General features: G+C 42.7%; 3 protein-coding genes across 3 annotated transcripts in view; 1 reads left to right on the top strand and 2 right to left on the bottom strand.

Annotated features, from left to right (window-relative positions):
- Positions 1-7203, bottom strand: pnkd (PNKD metallo-beta-lactamase domain containing). Its single transcript, XM_076747703.1, has 9 exons — positions 7045-7203; positions 6386-6501; positions 5519-5631; positions 5171-5229; positions 4722-4814; positions 4025-4188; positions 3489-3575; positions 3192-3307; positions 1-1927 (listed from the first exon to the last, which is right to left on the bottom strand). The coding sequence occupies exons 1-9, from the start codon at positions 7200-7202 to the stop codon at positions 1754-1756; spliced, it is 1080 nt and encodes a 359-aa protein (XP_076603818.1). The 5' UTR covers position 7203; the 3' UTR covers positions 1-1753.
- A 741-nt stretch (positions 7204-7944) lies between these two features.
- Positions 7945-12867, top strand: LOC143330291 (protein lifeguard 3-like). Its single transcript, XM_076746742.1, has 12 exons — positions 7945-8081; positions 8424-8713; positions 8819-8886; positions 9008-9072; positions 9186-9239; positions 9403-9453; positions 9584-9623; positions 9827-9864; positions 9977-10064; positions 10415-10510; positions 10645-10698; positions 11651-12867. The coding sequence occupies exons 2-12, from the start codon at positions 8440-8442 to the stop codon at positions 11798-11800; spliced, it is 978 nt and encodes a 325-aa protein (XP_076602857.1). The 5' UTR covers positions 7945-8081; positions 8424-8439; the 3' UTR covers positions 11801-12867.
- Positions 12273-18597, bottom strand: part of dars1 (aspartyl-tRNA synthetase 1) — a 27359-nt gene continuing 21034 nt past the window's right edge. Inside the window, exons 11-18 of the mRNA XM_076746741.1 lie at positions 18417-18551; positions 17121-17268; positions 15296-15442; positions 14959-15001; positions 14303-14383; positions 13851-13962; positions 13593-13664; positions 12273-13120 (exon numbers count right to left, since the gene is read on the bottom strand). Of these exons, the coding sequence (XP_076602856.1) occupies positions 13029-13120; positions 13593-13664; positions 13851-13962; positions 14303-14383; positions 14959-15001; positions 15296-15442; positions 17121-17268; positions 18417-18551 (830 nt within the window). The 3' untranslated portion in view covers positions 12273-13028. The remainder of the gene's footprint in view (positions 13121-13592; positions 13665-13850; positions 13963-14302; positions 14384-14958; positions 15002-15295; positions 15443-17120; positions 17269-18416; positions 18552-18597) is intronic.

The following is an 18597-nucleotide window of genomic DNA, read 5'->3' as shown; positions in this document are numbered from 1 at the left end:
TCTAATGAAGCAGTTTACTTTCATATTTCCTCATTAAAACGTAACCTGAAGTAAAACAGTCTCCCATGTGGAGGTATTCATAACTCAAACATATGCAAATAAGATGCGAATCTGCATCAAACACGCAGAATAACAGTTTAGTCAACAATCACCAGGGGACAAGGTGCTTTGGTACGAGTCCTTCTGCAGGAGCAAGGGAGGAATGTGAAGAGCGTTCGTATCTCTGCAAAAGTTAAAGGTTTTTCTTTCAATTCTCGCCCATCTCCACCTAAACAAAGGCTGCATTACACTTCCTTTGCAAAAACAGACAAAAAAAAAAGCAAAAGAAATGTTCAAATGTGAGTGGGAAGAGGACTTTATTATACTGAAATAACTTTTCATCCACTGTATTGTCACAGTATAATAAATCCTCCAATATATTAAAAAATATGTACAGTTTTGCTTTCCAAAGTTTTCAGATTGGCTATAAAAACATTCCTTCTGAGTGAGCCACAGTCAATGTCACATTGTATTCTCACATTAGAAAGAAAATGAAAGATCGTTCATCACCACCTCACTCTTAAATACAATACAATCAAAACTGATTGAACAACATAGTGTATGGCTACAGATTGTTTGATTCAGCATCACCCTGGATGTCTCATTACCTTCATTATAACGGATGGCAGTTCAGAATAATTCTACAGGCTAACGTAAGGAATCATCCCTTCAACAGTCATGTTTCATACATTAAAATGCACCAACAGTCAAATCCTTCACATAATGCTGCTGCTCACGTTCACACAGTGCAAAACAACACAACTCTAAATGTGGAACAATTAGTTCAGCGAAAATTCATTTGCTGAGAGGCACGAGTCAGGGCTGCACTATAAAACGCGTGTTCCACATTTAATACCTGCGGCCTGCTCAGATTCAGATTAATTCTTGTTGTCTCATTATAAAATGAAACTTCTTGGGTAAAAACAAAACAGGGTTAGTTGCTCAACCACTTGAATCTCTTTTAAATCACAACAAAACTGGCTCTTAGATTCAGCAAAGATTCACATGAAAAGCTAGTGTAAAGACGTTTTCCCCCGTACGCTGTGCTGCCTTTCACACTAAGTACCCACAGCAAAGTGTGTTTGTGATTCGTTAAATTAATGGTACCGTTATTGCTGGAAATAATGAAACAAAATCAAATATTCACAATCAAATACTCGAGGTCAAAAATCACATCCCCCATGGAGAAGTTAATTCCTCTTCAGCAGCACTGTAAATGTGCAACCAGCATACCAAATACCGCCAGCATCGAAGGCTTTTAAAACAATGTATTGCTTGCCTTAAAAATGAACCAGGCTGTGCAGTAAATAACACAGTACTTAACATGTTAAATTCACTTGTGTAGTCTGAAGACCTGCTATCACCCTGTTTCACACACAAGAATCAGAAATCTTGGAAAATATCAGAGTTACTCATGCAAATCTACGTTTCTGTCTCTACGTTAACGAGGCAATGAACGAGCACGGTCCTGTCTAGAAACACAAAATTAGCATAACACACAGTATGTGGAGAGGTAATAGGCTTAATGATTAGTACATGTAATAATGACGTTGAGACTATGTTCCTAGTGGTCTCTGGTACAGGCTGATGAAGGTCAAAACTTACTTAATGCCCCTTTAAATTTAAAGAGCCGGTCTCTTGGAACAGGTTTAGCCTATAAATCAGTATCACTGTCCTGTTGGCCAGCTAACTTCTCCTCTTAGTGTTCCCAATACTATCTCCTGTTGTAGAGGTCTTTGCGTTTTCGCAGCTCCTCCAGCACCCGGGCCCTGAACTGGGTCCAGTCTTCATCCTGGAACTGCTGTAGGCCCAGGGCCAGGTGGAGCTCCGCAGAGTGGCTGCGCAGGAAAGGATTGTACTGCCTCTCCTCCCCGATAGTGGAGGGACTCTGAAAAATGAAATGCAAGTCAAAAAGCAGCCCTCCTCAGAATCAGTGTGCACAAGTCTCTCTCTAGCGGCCACAAGGATTCACATGCCGTTCTTTCATTTGCAGAGCAGAGCTGTGGATAATGAGTGACTCCAGCTAACTTAAGCAGCACAGCTTTGCATTTCAGCCCCAATTCAAGTTCTGCACAACTTCTCATCAAACAAAAAACCCTTTAGCCTTCACTTAGTTAAGCAAAATCCACAGTGATTGCCAATCTGGATGATAAAACCCAGCAGAACTGTCAAAAAGCTAGGCGAGGCTGAGGTAGTATCACAGTAAACCTGTGAAACCTCTACAGTTTCTAATTTGTTGTAAGAATTCACTGAACTCTGGCATGCTAATACTCAGGATGACAGGCCCTGGTGACAGCAGAACATGCCACTGTGGGCAAAAGCACAGGTGCAAATAATAAAATGAATGATGGCTGAATTCCATTCAGCTGCTTCAGTTTCAGGGTCCCATGCTTGATCGCTGTCACATGTCATGGCTTACGGCAATGTTTGAATAGAACAGAGCTATTGTTAATGTTATTAGTAAAAGCTGTGCTTTTCATACAACGACAGGTCAAAACTACTGCTGTAAAAAAGGCCTATTACCACACAGTCACATCAAAGTGCAGTTATGCCATCAACCATCAACAAGCATACAGTCTGAACATTCATACATCAGCCAGTAATATCTGGAGTGGCATGTTTTCCTTTTCAACAATAGTTAATCTTTAGGCAGCTCTGCTAAAAGCCATTGTTTTTTGCCTAGTTCTTCTGTCTTTTTTTTCTGATTTGCCAATCACACTCATGTTCAAGAGCAACTCAAAATCAAAATCTGTCATGGACTATGTGAGGAGCCAGATGTGTACCGAGCACACACACGATGCAGAGAAAACAATGCAGTCGATCAGTTCACGAGTTTCTGATGTGAAATTCGAGGGAGGCGCAAATGTGTGAAAGTGCCTCTAGTGCCGTGCTGTACAGATGGCAGATAAAAACTCATCTAAATTCTGGATGGCCACTTCGCTCAACAGTGACCCTTTGCTCCGCTGCAGACTGTATCAGAGTTGAGACTTGGCTGGAAGAGGAGGAAGTGCGAGGGGAGTGAGCGCTCGGGCACTGACAGCACGCACGCTGTCGGCAGGTGATAAGCCCTTCGTCCCAGGTGCTGGACAACATGAATCCTTTCTGGGATGGCGTGCTAGAGAGGCATAACAATGGCGATCTTGCATTCTCACCGTGCACAGCTTCTGGCCTCGCTGCTGCAGCACCCACTGATATTTGTTTTCCCTGGCAGCGTTGCGTGGCTCAACCTCAGCAGCAAACAGCAGGTTGTCCTCTGCATACTCATGACCTGAGGGATAGCCAGCGGACAAATACATAAAAATCATGGCCACACGCGTCACCACACTTTCAAACTCACACTCTTCACACTTTGACTGTAAATGAGTGCATTGGTGCTACAGTATGTGTGTCAAACACTGAAATGATGCCACCCCACATCACACAAACACTGACAACAGACATTTTCCTACCCGGCCATAATAGAGTGTCATCACTTAAGGAGGCGACTGTGTCCAGAGATGACAGCATTGTTGTGGCGTTGCCTTCAAACATCCTTCCTGAAATGACCACAGAAGATGCTGGCATTACATAATGAACAAAACAAGTCCACCAATATTCATATTCAAGACCCCTTTTCGGATGTTAATAGTTTTGTAGTTTTTAATGATGTCTTAGAGACCTTGAGATTTCCTGCAATTGAATTCCCTCCAGGTAGATCTCTGCATGAAGTTAATGCACTTCTTTAAAGCTGTATAGGGAACATGATGATACCCATTCAGCTTAGCGCGAGCAAACAGCCAATTCATTACCTCCTTATAGTCATTCAATGGTCCATTAGGGGGTACAGTACCCACGTTATTACAGAATGATTCCACATCAACCAGACGCACCACAGACATCTCTGTTGCTCTGTTTTCTCTGCATGCACTGTGTTTTACATAAACGCAGGAGTGGCAGTTCTTCTGCATATGAATATTTGTATGGATACCGTTCTCTTGAAACTCACCGCATCCTGAGAGGAACACCAGGTCACCAGAGAAGAGACTGGAGGGGGTGCCGACCGCCCGGCCATCCAGGAGGTAGATCATGTGGCCCACTGTGTGTCCAGGAGTGAAGAGGGCCTTAAAATACATACGGCCAACTGTAACTGAGTCCTTGTGGGAGAGAGGGCTGGTAACACAGAAAAGACAGTACTATTAGGGAGTAGGGCTGCAACTAACGACCATTTTCATTAGTGATTAATCTGTCGATCATCCTTATGATGAATTAGTTGTTGATCACTGATTCCCAAAGGCCAAGCGACGTCCTCAAAAGTCTTGTTATGTCCACAAGCCAAAAACACTCAGTTTACTGTCATAGAGGACTACAGAAACAAGCAAATATTCACATTTGAGAAGCTGAAATCAGAGAATTTGGGCATTTTTATCTCAACAAATAGTAAACAACTAGTTTTGTGGTTTAAGCAGTCAAATCCATCATCGTCACTTGGAAAATCCACTTCTGTCCACTGGTTTGGATGTTGCCTAGCTTAAGATGACCTCCATTCTTGGACCAACGAGCCCCCCAGACATCAAGTTTATCATGCCATGATAATTTACTGTGAAGTCAGCTGCTTCGAGTGCTGACGGAGGGAACAACACAGTCCTCAGTTCAGTCACATTCTGTGGGAAGCAGTGTGCTATACTGTGCAAGCTGGGACTTACTTTGTGAGGCCAGGAATGTTGTCAGCTGCATTTCCATAAACTCTGCATGAGCTGTGAAGCCTTTTCAACCCTTTGTTTCCCCCACTGTGATCCCTGTACATGGAACAGAAAGCAGAGGCTTGCCAGTATTGTGGACACATTAGAGTATTTAGTTTGGCCTTCAGCCTCCATGAAGCCTTTCCAACCACATACTTGTTATTTTAGTTTAAGTCTGGACAGTAAACTTTTAAGACATGACAGAATGTCTGACCAATAAATGTCATTATGAAATGTATTCAAATCAGAGTCTGTGTGTCCCTCAGGTTAGATATTAGACTTATTAGATATTAGACTTTGCAATCCCTCACACTTTGTATATTTAAACCCATCTCCTCATTTCATATGCATAAAGTCTGAAAAACAAACCACACTTTAAAAGAATATGAATGTATTAAAACTATCGTACTCACCAATGCTTGTGTGTACAGAGTATTGCTTCTAACGTCACTCCCTCTTCCTCAAGGACTGCCTGAAAAATAACAAGTGCTGTTCAAACCTTCAATCACCATATACAAACAACACTTCAGCAGCATCTTATTCAAAAGCCCCTTGCTGCAAACTACTTCAGATTGTGTGGCATTAGTAATTTTACTCGTTTGCTTGTCATGGATGCTGCTGAGAACGCACTTACAAAATGTGGTCATTCACGACAATCACAACGATTGGCAATCGATAGCTGCAGCTGTAGAGGTCATTTCCTGCATGATAACATAGATCTGAAACTCCCTTACAGCCAAAAGGACAGGAGAGACATTCACCTGAACTGTCTGAGGGTCAGCAGGGTCTACAACAACTGCAACACTGGAGGCTGTGTCGATTACAAGATAGCTGTAGTTGTCAGACAGTACCGAGATGGGAATTATTTTGATACCTGTGGGCAGACAAAGAATTACAAGTTAGGCACTCAGTACAATATATGAAACTTTTTCATTTAGAATGGTAGAAGTGCGCATGTAGTATTAAAGGTTAACATGTACTGTCCATCAGCATTGGGCATGATCATGTTAAAAAGTTCCTACACCCAAGTCAAACTCACAGCAATTGGTAAAGGACAGGTAGCAGTGGTGGAGGAAGTATTCAGACCCCTTAATTAAGTACTAATACAAGTAAAGGTAAACAAAGTAAAAAGTACAATATTCACCTCTGGGATGTAGTGGAGTAGAAGTATAAAGTTGCACATAATGGAAATACACAAGTGTAGTACATGTATGTTGAATTTCTACTTAAGTGCAGTACTTAAAGTTAATAAAAGTTATTAGTTACATTCCACCACTGACAAGCAGGCAGACTTGTGCTTGATTACACTGTCTGAGATCTGCAGCCTTTGCAGCTCATTTAAACTGAACTTAGTCAATTGCAAACTGAACCTGAACTAGTTCATGTTAATCTGTGTGAAGGCAGCTTTGAGCCACCTCTCATGAAGTGTGAACTTGCACAACACTGCCATCCATAACATGTCTTGAAATTATAGTACTTTTGCTTTGACAGTAATTACAACATAAGACTTCATGCACTATGTTTGATCCGAGCAACAGGGCCTTTCTGGTTCTGTGGATGGCACTCAGCATCTCCCGACAATAACCAAAGAGCATATAAGAAACTGTAGAATCCAGCCTGCTGCATACCATTGAACTCCACGGGCTGAGCTGTGGAATGACCTGCAGGGTAATTTTCTCGGGCTTTCCTCATTTGCCTCTTGTAGTACATGTACCCAAGCCTGGTCCTAGTGTAGAGTGTGTACCTGGAAAACAGTTCAAAAGGCTAGCAAACATTGCGTCTGGTAGCAGGGGTTGATGATGATAATTACACTATGTAGTCACCATCTTTCAAGAGACAGGCGGGTCACGCCTACCCAAGTGAAATATCTGCAGATTTAGAGTAAAAAACCACGAAAGATCAGCTCGTGTGGAGCAATTTTTCAAAACTGTGTTTCACCATGCAGCACGAATTATGAGACAGTTTCCACATCTACAATTAGCTGGTTGACATGTCACAACAACGTCTCCTAAAATAAACTGCTCGTCAAGATAGAGCTAAGTTTACAACTCGGATGTATGCCGAATGAAACAGTGGTTATTACTGGTTCAGGAAAGGTATAAGACCAAATTCCAAAGGAAGCGGTTTTGTCGACTGATGAAGTAACTTAAAATTGGCCCATATTTGAATTCAGTTTGGTGGCATGGCCTCTCTTGAGAAGAATGGCTAGTTGTTGCTAAGCTACGCTAACGAGAATCACCGCGGTGACAACAATAAATATTTTTGACAAACGCTGTATTACACTCACGCGATTCGAAACAACGGCTTCTCCGTGCGGGCCATTATTTTGCTTAACAGTCTCCTCCAAAACACTTGTCCTGTGCGTCTGTAGCGAACACATAAACATAAGAAACACAAGAAGGATGCAGTGGCCACCAGTGTTACCATCCAGTCAGGAAGCGCCATAACGTCTGAGCGCAACGTAATGACGTTTTAAGCAAAACGCCACCCCGGAAGCGAGTAAGAAAGCGAGTAAATAATGTAATAATGAAAGTAATGTAATAATGCAATAATGTAAGTAATTGTAAAACATTTTATATGTTTTTTTTTCCCTCTACCACATCCGAGTCATCCGAGGCGATTGTGCTTCAAGTATTATCTAATCTGTCAAAAATAATAATAATAATTTAAAAAACTAATTACCAGAAACTTTAATGTAAGTTTTGTGGCGTTTTCACGGCTATAATCGTTGGCTAACTTCATTTTAGATTTAGACGTTATTGTAAGATTAAAGGAAGTTCGTGGCCAAAAAAACACTTTCTTTTTTTTTTAACTAAAAAGGTACACTTTTAAGGCTTTAGCACGACATTTACTACTCGATCTTGATGATATGTACAAAATAATTCCCCCTTAATTAACTAATTAATTAATTAATTACTTGTATATCGCGTCCATATGGAATCGAGCCTGTTTTGGACGACTGTTAAATGAATTATTAACTAATGTCCCTGGTAGGTGGGACTTTGCTGAACATTCGACCACAGTTTAAATGAGACAATACACAGTAGGCTGCAGTATTTACATTTACCATTTTAAGTCTTTTTCTTTCTTTCTTTCTTTCTTTCTTTCTTTTTCTTTTTTCTTTTCCTCAGATGTATTTTCATTGCTGTGACTCCGCGCCTGAGCCACAGGAGTCTCCACGCTTTCCCAGACAGTAGCAGTGTGAGTTTCAGGGAGCATATCCTGTTACAAAGATGACATCCTCCTGTGGTGCAAGTCTGCAAAACCCCAAGGAGACAAAGGACTGAAGGGCGCAGCGCTCCCGTCTTAGGCTAAAGCCACCAGGTAAGTACAATTTCCGTCCTTATTATATGCTTGTTTTGTTTATTTTGAAAGTCGTTATTCAAGTGTCACTATAATGAGCATTCAGAGTCTTGTACTCCTAGACTTTCTAGTATGACATGGTTATTTGTTACAAGCACACAGACAGCTCCAAAGTACAGAACTTTGGACTGTTACCTCTGTTTTAAGGTCATTTTAATAGTACTACAGTAATACTGTGCCCATGAAAAGTATAGGCACGTACAATTGGATAGCTATTTCCAACATACTGACCAGCCGGGAGTAGTTGGAAGTTATGTGTATGTTTACCTTTTATATGTGTCATGATCACCTCTTCTCCTCAAGGTGGTCCGGCAAGAGCATGACATCTAAAATTGATAATCCTCCACCCTATGAGGATGCACTGCACCATCCTAAGTATGGAAACTACCCCCAGCAGCCACAACATGGCTCCCTTCTTCCACCACCTCCGTCTTACAGCCCCAGTCCCGGCATGTGCCCCGGCCCGCCCGGCTACTGGGGCCAGGAGGGTGTCTACCCGCAGGCTGGGATGTGGGCCGCCCCTGGCTTTTCTCCATCCGGGGTGCCCACCACAATACCAACTCTGTCTGCCGGAGTGCCTGCCTCCAGCCCAGGTTCTGAGGAAATGATACAGGACTTCAGTTGATCATATCCTGCGTTCTATTTCCATTAGCTCTCAAGTCTAATAAGTATAAATTGCCGCTTTCCAAATTCTGCAGGAGACATGGAGGATTTTCTGAGCTCCCAGTGGGAAAGCACATCTGTTCGGCATGCCTTCATCAGAAAGGTAAAGATTTTCTCCATTCATTATGTCACGCAGAGACTTTTCCTGTTAATATCATCTACAGCCTGTCAAATGTTTTTCTGTGTGCTCAACAGAACTGCTTGCTTTTTGTGTTTGTGGGCAGGTTTACTTAATCTTAGCAGCACAGCTTGCCGTCACCTTTTCAATTGTTGCTGTCTTTACATTTGTGTAAGTGTCCCCGTTCATCCCAGTCCAATATTCCATCTCACTGCTTCATGTATCAGACGGGAGGTGACGACCAGTCTGCTCCTGAGTGATCCCTTATGTGTGTGCTTTCACAGTGACCCAGTGAGGCTGTTTGTCATCAGATACCCTGGCATCTACTGGGCATCTTTGTGAGTTACACTCTAGGAACAAAGCAAAAGCATTTTTTTCACTGCAATTAAATGAATAAAACAAACATATAAAGGAGCAACTCCCCTGTTATCTTCAGGTGTGTCATGAGACTAAAAGCTATGTTATTTACTTTAAACATTATAGTGATTTATCTCTCCATAGAGTGGTTTATTTTGTGGTTTACTGCATTCTCATCTGCTGCAAAGAGCCGAGGTAAGCATGCCAAGCACTGGCCTGCGCAACTCTGTTAGAAAGTAGTTACACCACAATTTAAATATTCATACCCAGTAATGATGCTTTTATTTCTGTATATTTTTAAATATTCATCATGATTTGCGTTTAGGAGGCGCTTCCCATGGAATCTTGTGCTGCTGGGAGTATTTGTAAGTATTGTTTTTTAGAGTATGAGCGAGAAGCCAGTCTTGTTTATGGTCCAGCAGATGCATATGGAAGAACTAAGAACATATTGTGAGGGAAATATTTGAGTTGAAGAAGTAAAAGACAACAGCCAGTGAGAAAGAAAAAAACCCTAAAAAAGGTCCAAACCCAGTCCGTCATTTATGACACACTGTGTTTTATCTTGCAGACTCTCGCCCTGTCTTACATGTCTGGAACAATTTCGAGGTTTGTTTTGGCTCCCGCTCAGGCGATGCACCACAACACGCAAATACGGCACATTTCCTAATGATGTATTACACCCTGTTTATGTTTTAATCACCGTATGTATGTTTTACAGCTTTTATGAAACCAAAGCAGTGTTTCTCGCCATGGGAATAACAGCAGTAGTTTGTATAGCTGTCACAATCTTCTGCTTCCAAACCAAGGTAGATGAAGATGTAAACTGTGTCTCTCTGTAGCTCAGTAGCCTGTGGCCTGTCAGAGGACGTCTTTGTTGTCAGTGTAAAAGAACGCCTTTGTCTCACATTACAATGGGGCACTGAGTTCCTTTAAATATTTATGACATTTTGGGATAAGATGTGAATCCAACTTCTCTGTCTGACGCAACTCCAGATGAATCAGTCACATTTTTTGGCTGGTACATGACACATCCACCCCGCATTTATTTTTTTACCTTATTCTGAGCCTCTTTCAAATTATCTTCCCCGCTCTTTCATGTGGCTTGAAGCGTGCTGCCTTCACTTTCATCCTGTTAATGACTTGTTTCTCATCACAGGTGGACTTCACCTCCTGTGGGGGATTTCTCTGTATTGCTGCCATTTTGCTCATGATCATTGGGATTGTTACAGCCATCGTCCTCTCCTTCCAATATGTGAGGACTGCTTGGTCAAATTCTTTAATTTATTCTCTCTGCTCCTGTTTCTCGGTGTGAGGCGGAGGAGCTCAGTTGGGTGTGTCTGTGTGTCTGATTTCACATTCAGAGGCCTTTCTTGTGTCACTCAACAGGTCCCTTGGCTGCATATGCTCTACGCTGCAATTGGAGCCATCGTTTACACTCTTGTGAGTCTACGCTCAAATGAATTAAAGGAGAGCACTTGAGCTTCATATCACAAGGTTGCTGTTGAATAACAAGAGGCATAATGATCATTACACTCCGGGACTCACTATTGTTCGTTAGAGCTGACAGTTTGCTATTTCGAAAGCCTTGGGTCCATCAGGTTTGTCTTGATGGAAGAGGAAAGGTCATGAGATCAGTGAAAACAAAATGGTTCATCACCATGGGACCATGAAGGTGCTCAGCAGTCTATTCATGTGATATCATATGTGGTAAAGTGATGCAAAAGGGAAGACCATGAAGTGTCCAATCCTGAAGGGGTTCATTCTCTGGGGTTATTGAACATTATCAGTTCATTTCACGGCAATTTTTCCATTAGATCTGAATGTTTTCAGCCATGCCTGAGGCACAGATCTTGGGACAGCAATGTTGATCTGTACAGAATAGACTATCTCAACAGTTATTGGATAGTTTGCAATGTAATTTTGTACATCCCAGAGGATTTATCCCAACTGACGTTTCCTCCAGCACCACCCGTGGGTCACTACTTTCATTTATCCAGTGAAATTTCTCACCATCCAGTTGATGGACTGGCACATTTTGTTTCCAGAGGATGTATCTTAGTGACCGTGTTGGTCCCTTTACTGTTTTTAGGCCCACCCAGAGGTTCACATTAGTGGTGGTTTTGAGTGAAATGTCACAGCTATTGGATTTGGTACATATTCACATATATGTTCCTCTCAGGATGATTTGTAAAAATATTAGTGTATCCAATACTTTCTCTTCTGTCTCAGTCTCAGCTGAACTTTGTGTTCAGCGCCAATTAGCAAATATTAGCTTTTATATTTGTGAAAAAAAAGTGAGTTTTGCCAACTGTTGTCACAATCTGTGGCTCTTTTTATCTCCACGCTGCACTCAACAAAGACTGAACTTTGTCCTGTCTTCTCTCTGTGTTAGTTTTTAGTATACAACACGCAGCTTCTTATTGGAAATCGGGAGTTGGCCATCAGCCCAGAGGAGTACGTCTACGGCGCTCTCTCTCTCTACGTTGACATTGTTCACATCTTCCTCTTCATCCTGCAAGTCAGCGGAGCTGCTACTGAATAAGCTCATGGTTAGAGCACGTCATTTTGTACATGAGTTTGCACTGACAGGATAGCGTGTTTGTGTTTCGTTAAAATAATGCTGTGTGTACATGTGTGTCACTTGGGGATTTCAACATTGCTAGCTGGTACTAAAACATCCTATTGATTTAACTATATACCAGTTTATTTTTCACATCGATACCACTTAAGCACTTTGATTTACTCTTGTTCTGTATGAAGCAAGGTGGTGAATTAAGCCTTTCATTTAGCTGTGAATGAAGAGAGAAACTAAAGTTGCCTTCTGTATAGTTGTTATCTAATATTTTGTCTTGCAGCAAATAGTGTTTCAGCAGATCATGCGTTGTTTGTAGAGCCATGAGGGACATAAAACGTGCATGTTCACACAATGTATTAGTCTGTGGAACATTACTTGAATCAGTCATTAATGAATTCAGAGGCAGAACACACACAAATCATTCAAAATGGAGACCAAGTTATTGATGGTTTTAGAAGCTTTTTTTTATTGTTTGTCTTAAGTCCTCTAATAACATACAAAACACCTGGAGTTACAGTTAGACACTACGATCATTAGTCCTTAGTCTGTGCTGGTATCGGGGGGACTCAGATCTGTATTAAAGGAGCAGTAGGTGACTCTGGAGAAAGATATTTATAGAGATAAGACAATGTTTAATGACCGGGGAATGAGACTCAACAATCAACTGGCTGTGATTGGCTGTTGCGAGCACCAGGAGGAGCCAGAGGAACCTGTTTTTTTCACAGATGGTCTGTCTCATGTAGTACTGTCGGGATATAGTGGTGGTTTCTGCAAAAATTGCAAAAACGCATGTTTATAAAAGTTACCTACTGAACCTTTATGGTTGTTTTATAACACTGCCATAGAAAAGAACTTAGACAAACTTAGACAAAGACTTGTTGATTAAAAGATGGATTAGGTGTGTGCAGCTTTACAGCAACTTCCTTAAACCACTGGCCAACTCGTCTTTCTCTTTTATACATCTGTTATTTGTCGTTGTACGACAGCAATGTACACCAATCAATAAAGGACACCCCACCGTTGCAGCTGCTTCATTCTCGTCTTAATGGTTAATCATAGTGGCACGTTAGAGTCTTAGGGTGGCACTAGCTCCGATACCCTCTCTCATTCTGGACTGTGGATTAGTACTGTTTCCCTTCACCAAAATCTGTGTGTTAGTCCAGTGACGCCTGGGTTTGTCCATGCGGATGGAGGCTCAAGGTGTCAGGCGCTTAGGGTCACGTGGGAACATGGAGGTCTGACGCACGTTGTGGAGGCCCAGGTACAGCATGCAGACTCTCTCCAAGCCTGGGAGGCAGGACATTTCAAGTCACTGAACAAATCTTTATTTTTGCCTTCTGTGAGACACCTGAGGCCACACTGACAAGCAGTACACTCAGTGGCCACTTTATTAGGTACACCTATGCAATATAATGCAATCCAGCACAGCAGCTCTGCCATGACGTCTGTCTTTACAAACTTTATAATGTTCAGTTTTGTTGTGCTGGGAGGTGTTCCTAATTTTTGGCCTCCCTGTTTACACACGAGGGTGTGAGAATATTCAAAGCTGAATATAAAGCAGTTCCAGTGCAATACCATCATGAACTGAGACCTCAGTGCTTAGACAGGTCATTTGATTTAGCCATTATAAAAGCAGCCTTTACTGCAGGCCCCTTGTATGGGATTGCATTAGACTGTAGAGGTGTACCTAATAAAGTGGCCACTGAGTGTATATTACAATAATACACTTTTAAAATAGATCATCTATGTTATTCCTTACCAATGCCTCCACCGCCGTGTGGGGAAGCTCCGTACCGGAAGGAGTCGATGTAAGCCTTGATCTTCTCCAGATCTGTAGAAAAATAAAAATAAAGAGGTTCAGCTGTGAAAAACATGTAATGGTTTTAAACCTTCTGCTCGCCTTCGCCATCACTTACAAACCAGCGATCCAACAAATCTCCTGGTGTTGTAATTCAAACTGGTCACCAATAGAGGGTGACAGAAATCGTATGTAAATAACTTGATGTCCGTTTCTTACCAATCTGGTGGTGGTTGGCCCGGTCAGTCAGCAGCTGAGCGTCGTGGATTCTCTGAGCTCCAGACAGGATCTCCTCTCCCCTCATGAACATGTCGTATGAGTTGGAGTATTTCTGGATGAAAAAGCAAAAAGAAATGTCACTTCAACAGAGCAGGTACTCAACTGACCCTGGTAACAGATGACTCCTGATGCTTGGAAAATGGGGTTATCACTTGGTTTTAATTCATCGGGATCACGCTGCAGGGAGCTTTACATGTGAGACAAAATCCACTGACAGCAGGCCGAAGAGGCTCTGCCTTATCTGAAGCTGCTCTGTGGCCTCAATGTAAGTTTAAGCACAGGTCAACCACAAAAGTCACCCACAAACATTTCCATAACATTTGTTACTGCACACACTTCTGACTATGCAGCCAATAATATATTCTGGGAGTATGAGTAAGTGAGAGACTTACGGGGTTGTTTGGATCAGGCATTGTGTAGAAGGGTCTAACAGCCAGTGGGTACTTATCCAGCACATAGAAGTCAGTGTCATACTGAGAAGAAGAGGGAGTCGATGCAGACAGTCAGTAGCTGTTTTTAAAGAGACATTCTGGATGCACCACATACAGTCTTCACGTAATGTAACAAAAGCGATGCACGATCAATAACTTGAGATAAACTTTTCTGTTCTGGCTGTAGGTTGCTTCCACGTTCTGCACTTTAACTACACCTTCCTCAGCAGAGCAGCTCAAACGTTTCAGTGAAGCTCTCGAAGCCTCCGCCGACGCTGCTCTGCCGTTTTTGTCACGTGCAGCGATAATGGAGGTGATGTTGTAAATAAGTAAGTGCTGCTAAAGGAAAGCGGACGTGCTCACACTGTGGCTCAGCTGTTCTGACTCGATAATTAGATCACCTTGTTTTTTTGGGAGCACTGCGATGAAGGCAGAGAGCTGATAAGTGCTGATTTTAACGCTGCAGCCCATCATGTAACAGCTTTTTTTAATACTTCAAAACCCACACATGACTTTTTCTAGCCTGCTGGCACAATTTTCGACAGTCAGTGTCCAAACCGGCAATATTCCTATTTTTACACTCTGCCATTAAATCAGTGAAACACGGATGAACATACCTTTTCTTTGACAAGACGGCCGAGCAGCTTTTCATTGGGCGTACTAGAGAAAGACCAAAAGAGCAATAACTTGAAAACATCTTGCTGTCTCACATTGTTTGCCTGCAAGTGAATATTCTGAAAGGATTTCATGCAGGCATGAACTGTGCTGTAAACAGTTAAATACACAAACCAGCACTGATCACGAGAATTACATGATTTTTAAAAGTTTTTTTGTCTGATGTTTCGCTTCCTCTGTTTAAACTCACATGTCAACATTTCTTTCTGCTTTTATCAAATTAAGTCATCTGACAATACGAGTGGGATGCGGCACACAGGGCGTGCGATGTATTCTGACCTGAGGTCGTCCTCGTCGCCCATCTCCACCCCGGCCTCGCGCAGCATGGCCAAGCCCTCGGTGTACTCCAGCCTCAGTGTGGGCTCCAGGAATTTGAAAGGCTCACTGGGGAACTGCTTGTTCACAGTCTGGATCTCTGTCTGGAAGCTGATGCAGACAGACACGCATGCACACACACACACATAAAAACCTACTAACCAGGGTTCAGAGTTCCTACCCACACAGAGCCGAACGCCAGGAAATTGTGCCTTCAGGAGTTAAACTAACAAGGGTCACAGCCCACACTGGTCAGCAACTTTGTAGGAGAATATGTTAGTATTTTAGCAGTTTCTTACAGTTTTGTGCAACATTTGAATTTCAAACATTTTCCTGGTCACCACTGAAGCTCTATTACAAGCCTGATTCCCAAAAAGTCGGGACGCTGTATAAAACGTAAATAAAAGCAGAACTGAATCATTTGCATTCAGATATATACTGCATGTATTTACAAAAATCAATAAAGTTCATGAGGTACGACATTAAATATTGTCTTTGTATTGTTTTCAATTGAGAATAGGACAGAAATGATTGGCATATTATTATATTCTGTTTTGCAGTGTCCAAACGTTTTTGGGAATTGGGGTTGTGCAACAAACAGAGCAGAGCTCGTGGAGGTCGTGAAAATACTTAAATGGAAAAGGTACAATGCTAACTACATCACAACAACAAACACTGCTACAAAGGAGGTGATAATGGGCTGAATACCAAAGAGCGGCATCTGACATTTTCTAACAATAAGGGAAAAAGCAACATGAGACAATTAATCGAGGCAAAGTCATTTTTGCCCGAAGTGTTGGAACGTCAGTCAAACACACATGCAAAATTATTCACGTCAAGGGGGAACAGTGTGGAAAGTCATGAGATAAAAGCCAAACAGTCAAACTGCCCAGAGAAAGAGGAACGGTGGTCACAAGCTGAAACTAACCAACAGAGACTGACATTTATTTACAGTGTAGAGGGGACTGCCAACTGCAGCTACTTCAGCATGAAACCTGACGTGACCCACATGTCGTTCATTCATGTTCCATGTGATCAAAGGTGAAATTGGGGCTTTTACATGATTGGGCTGTACCTCATGGAGGTCGGGCCTCACCTCTGTACTGGCTTGAGGTCAGCAATTGAGCTGTAAGGATGCACTGAGACAAAAAACACTAAGCAGCCTGCATGAGAGCGAAGGAGCCTCTCCTTGCTTGTTGTCATTTGGAGTCTATGGTGTTCTTCAGCGGCGCGGCCATGGTGGTGAAAAAAAACTACGGGCATACGAAAGTGTGAACACCAAAATCTAAAGCTGTGCACGGATACCTGAAGCCAGAACCGCTGAGGGTTCCATGAAAAGAGCTTTACCCTTTTTCAAATCCATTCACTCTGCTTCATCAGCTCTCTACACCTGCTGTACCGATTCACACCACTAGGAGGCAATAAAGCCACATCATAGTGTTTTCTCGTTGGCAGAGTGAGTGGAAGTCAATGACTCTCAACAGAGCCGACAGCAGCGGTTGACGACACTCAATATGGATTCAACAGCTGAAATAGTTTTGCTAAGAAAGCTAATATTTTGACTTTTTGCCCTGCACTGATTTTCCACCCCAGGAATTGATCCTGTCAAAATTCCCTTAGTCCGTTGAGCAGGACAACACTTGAGCCTCTACGGCATGTAATTTGGATCAATTTTTGGTGCGACTGTCGCCTTAACTCACTGAAAGTTTGAGCGTAACAAACATGACGAGAACTGTCAATGTCAAAGCCTCTTAGAGTTCGAGCTTCACTCTATTAATCCTAATCTTACTTGTCTCTCAGGCCCTTGAAGATCTGCACCATGGTGTCAGTGATGGAGTCGATCACTTCGTGGTAATGGTAGTTGAAGGCCATCTCAATATCCAGACCCACAAACTCAGTCAAGTGACGGTGGGTGTTGGAGTCCTCCGCCCTGAAAACTGAAATGATGCGGATTTAAAATCAATCTCTAAACAAAGTACAAACTCCATCATCACTGATATCACTAACAATGATGGTTTGCAGGTATGTACATGACATTAGGAGCACTACATGCAATCATCCAGAGGCGTACATTATGGTTGCCTATGAGCAGGACTGATCTGGGCCTCACAAATGTGTTTCTTCACTCGGCAGGTCTTCAGACAGGTGGAGCAGTCTCCACACACGCATGCACGCGGTTGGTTAAAGGTGTGTTCACATCCACATATGGCTGAATGGAGTGGAAATCAGGCACGTGTGCATGCACCCAATTTCACAATGATGGAGATTTCTAAAACGCGAGCATGCATATGTATGGCTTTATAAGTCCGTGCATGCATATTTCTCCTTCTGTATGCACACACAGGCTGAGGCTGGAACCTAAAACATGACTAACCCCAGACCCGCTCCTGCGCGCTGAACACCTGCCTGTTTACTTGTGTTTGTTCTGTGGAGTTGATTTCACCAGAGCCGGCGAGGGAAGATTTAACCACGCCGCTTCTGGCCACTGGGATTTCGAGGAGAGCTGATTCTCCTTACTTGCTGAATTGGCACGACCGTAACTAAGGCAACAGCGGTGAATACATTGTTGCTTTAGAAGCAGTGATGACCTTAAGCCCTTTGATTTCTCTGGTGGAGCTACAGGGAAGCAAACAAAGACCTCGGCCCGGTCAGTGGAATACTGAATGTGCATGCCTCTCCCAAATGCTTTATTTTATCTTGCTGGAGAATCGTGTATCACCTCAAAATCAGATGCATGCAGCAAATTAAAAAGGACGCTTTGAGCACGTTCTTTTCTACATGCTGTGTGCTTTCAATCAGATGGTGGCAGTGTTTGCTTGCCTACAGAGCTGCAGGTTCTCTTAAACTCAGTACAGCGCCATAAAGTCTTTTACAAGTCCCATTGTATCACTAACACGCTGAGCTCTACAGCAGCATTCACCACAGAGAAAGCAACAGAGGGGGGGGGGTCTGTTAAAGTTTAACAATCTAAATGCATTTGGAGCCATTTTAAAACTGTCATCTCAGTTAATAGGGTCTGCCGTTTCCACGACACTCGTGCCGCTCGTTCAGCGGGGGCGGCGGGACAGATGGGGGGCAGACTCACCTGGACCCACACAGAAGACCTTGTCGAAGTCAGCACAGATGCACATCTGCTTGTAGAGCTGGGGAGACTGGGCCAGGTAGGCGCTGGTTTTAAAGTAAGACACCGTGAAGACATTTGCTCCACCTTCGCTGGCAGCTGGAAGCGGACAAAGGCAAGATTTAGACAGAAAAACTGAGGTTTT

This window comes from Chaetodon auriga, chromosome 13, assembly GCF_051107435.1.
Source record: "Chaetodon auriga isolate fChaAug3 chromosome 13, fChaAug3.hap1, whole genome shotgun sequence".
In the NCBI taxonomy this organism is placed as follows: domain Eukaryota; kingdom Metazoa; phylum Chordata; class Actinopteri; order Chaetodontiformes; family Chaetodontidae; genus Chaetodon; species Chaetodon auriga.
The sequence above is the reverse complement of the archived record's forward strand: the minus strand, read 5'-3'. Positions and strand labels throughout refer to the sequence as shown.

What these genes read in the sequence shown, in the direction of transcription:
- pnkd (XM_076747703.1), bottom strand. Translation starts at nt 7,202, where the DNA reads ATGGCGCTTCCTGACTGGATGGTAACACTGGTGGCCACTGCATCCTTC. An exon ending in CTGACCCTCAGACAGTTCAG is followed by an intron (nt 5,230 to 5,518) that starts GTGAATGTCTCT and finishes GTTATTTTTCAG; the next exon opens with GCAGTCCTTGAGGAAGAGGG. An exon ending in GGTGTTCCTCTCAGGATGCG is followed by an intron (nt 3,576 to 4,024) that starts GTGAGTTTCAAG and finishes TGGTCATTTCAG; the next exon opens with GAAGGATGTTTGAAGGCAAC.
- LOC143330291 (XM_076746742.1), top strand. Translation starts at nt 8,440, where the DNA reads ATGACATCTAAAATTGATAATCCTCCACCCTATGAGGATGCACTGCAC. An exon ending in GTTGCTGTCTTTACATTTGT is followed by an intron (nt 9,073 to 9,185) that starts GTAAGTGTCCCC and finishes GTGCTTTCACAG; the next exon opens with TGACCCAGTGAGGCTGTTTG. An exon ending in ATGTCTGGAACAATTTCGAG is followed by an intron (nt 9,865 to 9,976) that starts GTTTGTTTTGGC and finishes TATGTTTTACAG; the next exon opens with CTTTTATGAAACCAAAGCAG.